Source organism: Gavialis gangeticus, unplaced genomic scaffold (genome assembly GCF_001723915.1).
Source record: "Gavialis gangeticus isolate Ggan-Ray unplaced genomic scaffold, GavGan_comp1, whole genome shotgun sequence".
NCBI lineage: Eukaryota > Metazoa > Chordata > Crocodylia > Gavialidae > Gavialis > Gavialis gangeticus.
Genome location: NW_017729022.1, coordinates 51974362 through 51983835, shown reverse-complemented (window position 1 = coordinate 51983835; position 9474 = coordinate 51974362). Strand labels below are relative to the sequence as shown.

Here is a 9474-nt window from a genome sequence, read left to right as displayed (position 1 = left end):
CTTGTATATTGGTCCCCGGATAGGTTCCAGTTAGCGTTTCCCTACCCCCCTACAATCTTAGTTTAAAACCCTATCTAATAGATTGGCCATCCTGGCTGAGAAAAGGGACTTACCTTTCCACAGTATGGACAATGTTTACTGAGATGCTCTGGAGAAATGGATAATAAAAGGTGCAGTGCAGTGAACGAAGGGTTTACAGTCACACAGAGGTCCCCTTCACCTCTTCCCACCTGGCAGGATGTCCCAAAAAGTAATCAGACAAGGCTTTCCCAATCAGAATAGCCTGCCAGTAGTTCTGTCCAGACTGCCCTGCCAGGACTACTGCTTCAGTCCAGTAACCATCCATAGTGCTAAGGGTTTCCCCCACCGTGGGTCCATTTGGAGTTGAAAGGCTTCACCCCTCCCCTCATTTATTGTGGAAGATGTACACAGTTGCCACAAAACTGGGAATGTTCCTCAGCCCAAGTTCATGAAGGACCCCGCTGGGGACCGCCAGTGTGCCTTTAGGTGCCCAAAGACACATTCCACCACCATTTGGCAGCTGCTTACCTGGCAACTGAAGAACTCCTTCCTGGAGTCCAGCCAGCTGGTGTATTGGCTTCATGATTCAGGGGAGCAATAGATGGCTGGGTCCCTGATGATCAAGGAAGGGAACGGTCAGCCCACTCATATTGATAGCGGGAGTACAGGGGGGGAAAATCCTCCTACTCCATCGTCTCTGGGAAACTGGATTTCCCAACTATGAAGGCATCAGTACCCTTTCCAATCACCCAGCACTGATATTAGTGAAGGACCTCCAGTGGTCCACAACTTTCTGGAGCAGAACTGAAAAGAACCCCTTATGGTTTAATCTGAGGCATAGCGATGGGGGCACAGAATAAGCATGTGGGTCCCATTGAAGGCCTCTTGAACTCCATGGAGGGTAATTTGATCAAACTCCGTGATGACCTCATGCAGGTCCCTGAGCCCAATGGACTGAGGCCCCAGCTCTTCAAGTAAAGCATCATATACTTCATGCAAAGCCGTCATTGCCATTGTCCATCCCACACAGAGCTGGTTGGCAATGGAACAGAGGCTGCTGGTGTGCACAGACTTCCAAACCAACAGGACATGTGTCTCTTGATGCACGCAGGGTGCCAAAGCCCAACATCATTCAGTTGCAGTAGTGGAACTAGCTTGGCGTAAAGGTCCATGAATGAGCCACAGGACATTCTAAATTTCCTCTGCCTCTGATCATCATCCCAGGTTTTTAGCATGAGCTATTCACATCAATCCAAGCTCTGGTATTGCCCAGCAGTGTCAAGATGTCATCCAGTATGGAGCCCATAATGCTGCAGCTTTCAGTGTCATGTTGTACCACCTACACGTTGACCAGTATGATGTTCGTGACAATATTACATTCCCCAAAGTATCACCTCCTAGGGCAAGGAGCTAACAGCACTGAAGTATGGAGATCATGTGGATTAGAGCAGCCAGGGCAAGGATTTACTCAATTCTGCCACTCACCACCTCCAGGAAGCCAGCTGGGATAGTCAGTCAGGGAGGGATTGGAGATCCCATGCCTAGCCCAGGAGGCATTGGAATTTGCTTCTTCAGCAAGACAGCCAGCTAACCAGTGTTTTCCTTAGTTCTCATCAGAAATATGCAAAAAAAGGGACCCTGCAAAGCATGCTGGGATGCCTGCCTGCTCACCAGCCCTTCAGCAGCAGAGCACAAGCTATGTATGCCAGAGATCATAGTATATATTATTGTGCGACAAGTTCTAACTTGAATACCGCATAATGTTCCACAGATTTAACATGTACTTTGTGTCCCACGAGACAAGGCCCTTAGTGGGTAGATGAAGGTGAACCTTGATGATGCCAACACTATTAATGCTTTCTTTGATTTCTTTGCTGACAGCTTTACAAGAAATACCCAGCTAATGTGTTTGTCTCACAATTAATCCTGGACAACTCCCACTCCTCTTTTACAGAAACATCCTGCTTTATCTGACAGCTTCTACCATGCAGTAATGTATAATAAATAAAATTAAAAAAATAACTGGCATGATGAAAGGAAAATGTAGGAACAGCATGGAACCACCTGAAGACAAAAGTCAAAATAAAGAATATGAGGGACACTGTGTGTATTGTGTTTTGCATTGTCATATTCAATTATATTGAGGAACTTCAAGTTAAGAAAAAAACCCTGAAAAAACAAAAATGAAATGAATCTGCGACAGAATTTCCAGCCTGCTGATAGGAAAGTCTCTATACAGTAATGGGCCTGGACACAATTTATGCCTATCCTGTCACAGAGTGCACAGGGGACCACAACTATATAACCAGGCCTGCAATAACAAGCCTATGTGTACCGTCCAGTTCTTGATAGCTGTCCTACGATAAAAGTATTTGCAGCCTAATACTCAGGGGCAGCTCTACAATACCAAAGTTGTTTGTACAGCCTGGAATAGACTCTGCACAGGCAAGTGAGTCTACTGCATCTTGCTAACTGAAAGTAGCCCTATAAAAAAATAATCAGTGCCCACAGCCTAGTGCTTATAAAAGCAACCCTTTCCTAGCACACTAGTCAGTAGAGCCCCAAACATATGAGCAATCTGGTAAGAAACCAACATACACAGCCCAGCATAGCTGCTTACTCTCTAATATCAAAAAAACAGTTTGGTTTCTGTAGTATGCTTCCAAGGGTCGATTCATAACTAGTGAGCATTAAATTACAGGGGCACATCCTCCATGGTGTAAACCAGTGTAGTACCACTGACTTCAATGGAGCAATGCTAATTTACACTATGGGAAGATCTGGTCCATCATTGTTTATACAATATATACAACACCTTTTCAGCCAATTAATCCTTTTCACAGTCTTTAAACATGCAAATTGCTACTGTAAAACAGTAATGACCATTTGTACCATTTTAACCAGAGCTGGCATCAATATCTAATCTTTTGAATAAACTCATTAGGATCCCACTTACTACAGGAGAGAGAGGGAACAATTTCATCCCTAGGGAAGGGTTTTTTTTGATAGATCCATTACCTTTTTGTCGCTCAAGCCAGACACCTGATCCACATATTCCTCTTGGATCATGAAGGCAGCCAGGTTGGCAGTGTAGCTGGCCAGGAAGATGACAGCAAAAAAGGCCCACACAGACACCATGATCTTGCTAGTGGTACCTTTGGGATTCTGCACAGGCACAGAGTTGTTGAACACCAGACCCCACAGCAACCAGATAGCTTTGCCAATGGTGAAAGAGGGACCACCGGGCTCTAGAATGACCAAGAAACAGGTAATGAAAACCTTGGGACAAGCTGTCTATGTTTCTCTTTACTCATGCAACCTGACTTCTGAATTAATATCACCATCTGTTCCCACATCTGTAACGAACACCTGCAGCAACACTTACATGTGTGCAGCCGCATTAAAGTACAGTATTACTCTGAAAAGTGAAAAGCAGCATAGACACCCACACATATTGTGCCTCAAAGACTTCCTCAGAAACTTTGTATACTTGTCAAGAGAAAGGTACTTTGGCTGACTCCCCCTGGTATCTCAGAGTCAGTCTGTTCCTATTTGGTTCATGCATGATGACCCTGGTAATAAAGATTTTTCCAGACAAATCCTAACCTCGCTTAACAGCACTGTCCTCCAACTGCATTGTCCTTACAGACACCTGTGTGAGCTATCATCCTCAGTGGGCTTACACAGGTATAACTATATAATTTGAAGGACTGAACCACAAATGGAGTTCACTTAACCTTCTTCCTAGGGCTGCCAAGTAATCACAGTTAACGTGAGTGATTAACACATTAATTGGTTCTTGCATTATTTTTTGTAATGAATTAATCACGCATGTGGCTTTGGAACCTGCACCCAGGCACTGCTCCACTGCCATCACTGTCACCTCTGAGCCACTCAGCTGGGCAGCAGTGGCAGTGCAGAGGAGGCACAGGGCAGCCCGGGCACGGGCCCTGGGCAGCTGCAGCAGGGGAGTGCACAGACACAAATGAGTAGCCACAGCATGCATGCAGCCAAGAATGCAGCCTGGTGGCATGTAGAGCAGCATCCTGCAGGTAAGTCTGTGGAGGGGGAGAGGCATGGGGGAGGGAAGAGGCAGGGGGGCAGATTGAGGCCCCCATGGTGAGGGAGGGAGTGGGACAGGGGCAGGGGATGGGGCAGGTCATGAGACAGAGCTGTGGGAAGCTGCATAATTTTGAGTTTTTCTATGCATTATTTGGAGTTTTTAGCTGTGCAATTAAAATCGCAATTAATTGTGACTAATTTTTTTTAATCAGGCAACTAATCACATTCAAATTTTTTAATAATTTGATAGCCCTACTTTCTGCTGGTCATGCATACACCAGAAAAGAATCCGTTTGCTTTTGCCAAGCTATCCTGGCTCTGATCAGTGAACAACTTTAAAGAATAGTTCACTGATTTTTTCTCTTCTCAGAAAAATCAAAAGCTCCAACTCTGAATCTGACATGGACAGAGCAGATCTGCTGTTTAAGTAGGCATTAGTTTTATATATTCACTTTTCAGAGCATATATTCACTCCTTCTAGCAATAATAAATGTGTATGTTAATGTAGTGCTCGACTAAGAAACCCACGTGAAAATGTAAGGTTGCTCAAGCATAATTTGCTGCATATGCTGGACCCATTAGCAGAAATTCTGAGGGGCACACTGGAGCCCACCTCACTTCAGAATGCAAACTGGGAAAGACATTAAATTTGCAATTACTCCAAGTAATCTTTGGAGGATCTGAAGAAGCAGAGCATGCTTTCCTAGGGTACATCCTATGAACCTACCAGCTCTACTCTGCTAACTGGCATGCAAATTCCTTTGGGAATACTCCTGTTAGCTGTGGTATTACACTTGACTGGCTTACTGGGACTGACTGGTAGGGGAGTCCCATTGAAAGAAGGCTTCTTGCAGCTCCCTTCCTGCAAAAACTGGGTTAGCCAAAACCTACCCCTTGGGGATCAACTGTAACTTTTACTGTTATTATAAATGTAACTTTTATGCCCAACAAATCTATATCTGTCTTGAGCTGTGCATACAACTGACTTCAAAGCTGATCCATTATATAGTAAAACTGTATCTTCAACTGGCAATGGAAACTATTTAAAGTTATTATGAGGAACACAGATTGTTTGTTTTAGTGCTTATAACTGTAAGGTTAAAATCACACTAGTCGGGGCTTTTGCACTGCATTCATTCATTTTTAGGACCAAAATGGAAAGAAAGATTAAAGGTAAGATTTGTAAAATGACCTCATGACTCACAAGTGCAAGTCCCATGTAGCGTCAGTTATGGACTTTTTAAAATTCTGACCTAAAACACTCCTCATTCAACTGACTTCACTGGAGACATTGATAATTGCATTATCAATCACAGAATAATACAAGGATAGAGTTCCCAAAGAAATTCCAGCTCATTATTTGCTTCCAAGAAAACACTACAATATATCCATCTGCCTTCCATAGCCACACTGTTACTCACATCTGTACCTATATGTCTGAGCAATGTCATGATATCTACAAGTCCCAAAAATATTAATATTTGCATCTAGCCTTAAAGCTAATTTAAAATATTTATCTGACTTCACCTTTATATTATTATCTGCTGCTTTTACACATCTGTATTGATAATTCACATTAGGTTCATAGCTACATTAATATTTACTTCTGTCCATAGATCTGTTTAGATATGGGCATTTGCCTACACGTACTGTTCACAGGTCAGTTATTAGAGAAGGCTCCACCAGCATTACTGTATTTAAGACTCTGTCAGTATTTCCATAACAAATTCCTTTTCTTCAGTGTTCTCTAGCTTGGTATAAATCTGCTCAAGGCAATAGGTTGGAAAGCAAGTGAATGTATTTTCAAGCAAACAGTTCTATTCAACCATTTTAAAATTGCCAGCACGCTGACAGAACAAAAAAGCCTTATGTTGGGAACTATTTCATAATAGAGTCAAGTTAAAGAAAGAGAAACAACTTTAACTGCTGAGTGTCCAGCCTCTGCTAATGCTGTATAGTCCTTCTCTCTAACTCATCTTGCCTTCTCCCAAGGGAAGAGATTTCTGAGCACCACTGAGTGAACTCAAGCTTCCCTTTCTTATTCCTTCATACCCTTAACAAACAACTCCCATTCATCCCCAAGAAAACTCATGTTTCACTTTTCCAGTCATCTCAACCTCTGGAGAGTCAAAGAGCATTACAATTAAAATGGGTGGAGGAGCATCCAGAGCTAACATCCTAAGTTTGGAGGATGGAAGAATATAATAGGGGAGAGACTCCTCTCTCTCATGGCTTTTAATCTTTACTTTTCTCTAGTGAAATTTAGCATTGCTGAAAGGTGGACTGACAGTGAAAAGCTACAAATTATCCCCAGAAAAGCACAACACAGGCAGTACCAATGCAAGCATTCGGAATCCATTTCCTTGTAAGTTAAAGTGGATAGGAGCTAGCACTGTGTAGATTAACGGCTCCACATCACAGCCTCCTGAGCCAAGCAAATTATCCATTACGCACATCTGTTATGTTCAGAGTCATTTTTCCACCTCCCTCCCTTCCCTTTTTAGACAGAACATGGAGATTGGATTGGGCTGGAACCATGTCATGTATAGGGGGAAAAGGAAATTCCATGGACGAAAGAGCCGGAATTACAAGGGAAAGGGGTTGGCAATGAATAAAGGCTCTTCTTACCTCTGCCATCAGCAAGGCACCGATTGTAACCCACGGGGCTGAAGTACTCAAAAACAAAAACAGCCACTGCAGAGATTATGAGCAGCATCACAAACATCATCACCCACACATCAGCACTGAATGGCTCTGGAAAAAAGAAAAAACAGGGTGAAAGGTCAAATACAGCCCAGATTGCTTATCAGGTCACCCTACAGGGTTCTAATCAAGGGTAGGGGAACAGGTTTGGGTAGAACAAGAAGTGACTCCCAGCATTCACCCCCAAGTTAAAACTGAGCCTCAAAGCTCCAGTGACTGGAAAACGTTTAGTTCACATTTCATTACAAAACTATTTTTTATTCGTACGCTGGTATCTGGAATCAGACAGGCATTGTAAATCTCAGTGAATAAAGGCTACACCCATGAAGCCCTTCCAGCTAGTTTGCAAGATTAAACAAGTCTGGATAAGGCTCACAGGGGATTCTGAATTGTGGGGTGCCTTCCAGAATCAAACTGTACCCCTCTAAAGCCTTTGAGACTTAGCTACAATTATGATATTTTTAACAGTAGTATCATCTTTGCAATGAAGAATGCCAGAGCATACTAAAAATATGCTGGCTCCTGCCCTTCTCTAAATCTGAAGGGCAATGATAAGGCCGAACTAACTGAGATAAAATAAAAACCTGGTCCAAACTACAGCCAAAATTTGAATCCAAATCTCCTGGTAGATCATAAACATAAATTAATCTTGTTGCAGCTCCTGTTTTATATTTCCCAGTGATACTTCAGGACCTGACCAAAGCCAGAAAATACTGAAAAACATGATCTGATGAGAATCCCAGCTCAGAGAGGCTTAGATAATGTCATTTACCCATATAAAGTTCTTCCTGAACTTAAAAACATACAGGATCCCAGGGTGAGGGAGCAGACTATTGTTCTACAGCTCACCTTTTACACTTGACATCTCTGCAAACATCTTATAAAAGCAAAATGTACTAGGTATGCAGAGAAGGCTTGGAGAAATGCAGCAGCACATCTGCACTTATAGATCACTCTCAACTATCTAGGGATGCTAGAACCTCTTTTACTGGAGGTTAGCCTGACAAAAGACGTCATGCCGTAATCTCTTTCATAGCTGCTGTTAGATATTTAGCTTCCACCACACAGTGCCGAGGGGAGCTCAGGTTAATGTGCCTTCTAATGGATGACATCTCTAAAGGTTTAGCATCCTCTTGTCTCTCCGGGTATGTCTGTACCTTTCTGCAGTGCTCAGAAAGCCAGCCCTACCCAGCCACTTCCACCCTACGCACTCCAACCCCGGAAATAAGGCGATGAAACTACCTAGAACATGGCCTCTAACACCACTCATGATCTCTTGCTCCAGCATGTTTGAAAAAGGAGCAACAGACAGGGACACCCTCCAAGCAATTTCACTGCCTCATTTCCAGGACTGGTATATGTAGAAACAGAGGAGGGGGCAAGAGTACTTCAGCAGTGGTTTGACCAGTGCCGTGGAAGTGGTACAGGCATGCCCATTGTGTTATCACTAACTTTAAATGCAAGTCCTGTTCTAACACCTGAACTAATTTTTCTAATGGTCCAGCCCTCTTGAAAATGCCACTAGCCAAGCCACAGTGAAGCCATACTCTGTGAGTGGAGGATGGCTCTATGTAATATTGACCTTAGGCTGAAAGGTCACTGAGAAATACCCTGGAACCTCTGGACTTTGTCTTTATGTTTTTTGTCTAGATTTTGCTCATTTGAGGTTTAGAAATAAAACACCGCCAATTTTAAAATGTCCTTACTTGACATGCCCTACTTAGGAATCTCCCAAAGTCTCACAAGGACTGTTTGGCTAAGTGTTAATGATGTTAGTCTCTTCCTTGCCACCACCTTAGGAAAAGCATACCTACCTAGAAAGGCAGAAGGTGAGACAGTTCCATTGCTACGTGACACCATGACGCTGATTCCTGTCTCAATGAAGGGCACGGAGAAGTCCACTACTTCTGACCGCTCCTCATTTATGGTGAGGGAACCCACCGCCATGTAGGCACGCTTCGTGACCACCTGACACAAGGGAAAAGAAAAGCAGTTAGAGATGCTTCCAAGCCTGGCCTCCTTGGGCATCACAGGTAAATACACCATCATCCTTTGCTCCCATCTGCCCATACAGCCCTCTTCTCCTGGAATCCTCTTCCTGCCCTCTCTCCTCTTCTAATCCCTCTCTTCTTCCAAGAAATTTGTAAATATTAAACTTCCCCACAAAGAATGTATGTACATGCACTTTAAGTACACCTCTGCAGCTCTCAGGATAAATGCATCACTAAACCAGAAGACATGTTATCTTATTTCTGTTGTCCTTAGGCCCACCACTTAAAGGTCTTTCACCATATCCTGGATATCTTGCCTAAATTTCAACTGTAACCTCATGGTATCACCTTTAATTTGATTGTAAAGTGTCACACAGATTAGGGAAACAGTAGGCAATGATAAATAATGATAAAGGAGTGCTACTGTTCAGCAGTGAGATTACTAGAGGGGATTCTTTCACCCAAGCCCTATAATATCTGGGTTTGGATCACTTATTTCTGTGAGTTCTCATCAGTGCCTCCCAAAGGGAGGCTATCAGAACTGGAAGTACGCTTTGACTCCGCAGCACAGCCTTTGGGTGAAGCGCAGCCCTGCCCTTCGCTGCTGACCTCTCCAATCATTCCATTCCACGTCCCATTGATCTTCTTCCCATGCTTGCCATTAGTCACCAGGTAGAGATCATAAGTGAACTTGACA

General features: G+C 43.4%; 1 protein-coding gene across 1 annotated transcript in view; it reads right to left on the bottom strand.

Annotated features, from left to right (window-relative positions):
* GRIN2B (glutamate ionotropic receptor NMDA type subunit 2B) overlaps positions 1-9474 on the bottom strand; it is a 388000-nt gene that overhangs the window by 38687 nt on the left and 339839 nt on the right. Inside the window, exons 7-9 of the mRNA XM_019514920.1 lie at positions 8601-8797; positions 6712-6837; positions 3040-3269 (exon numbers count right to left, since the gene is read on the bottom strand). Coding sequence (XP_019370465.1) covers positions 3040-3269; positions 6712-6837; positions 8601-8797 — 553 coding nt within the window. The remainder of the gene's footprint in view (positions 1-3039; positions 3270-6711; positions 6838-8600; positions 8798-9474) is intronic.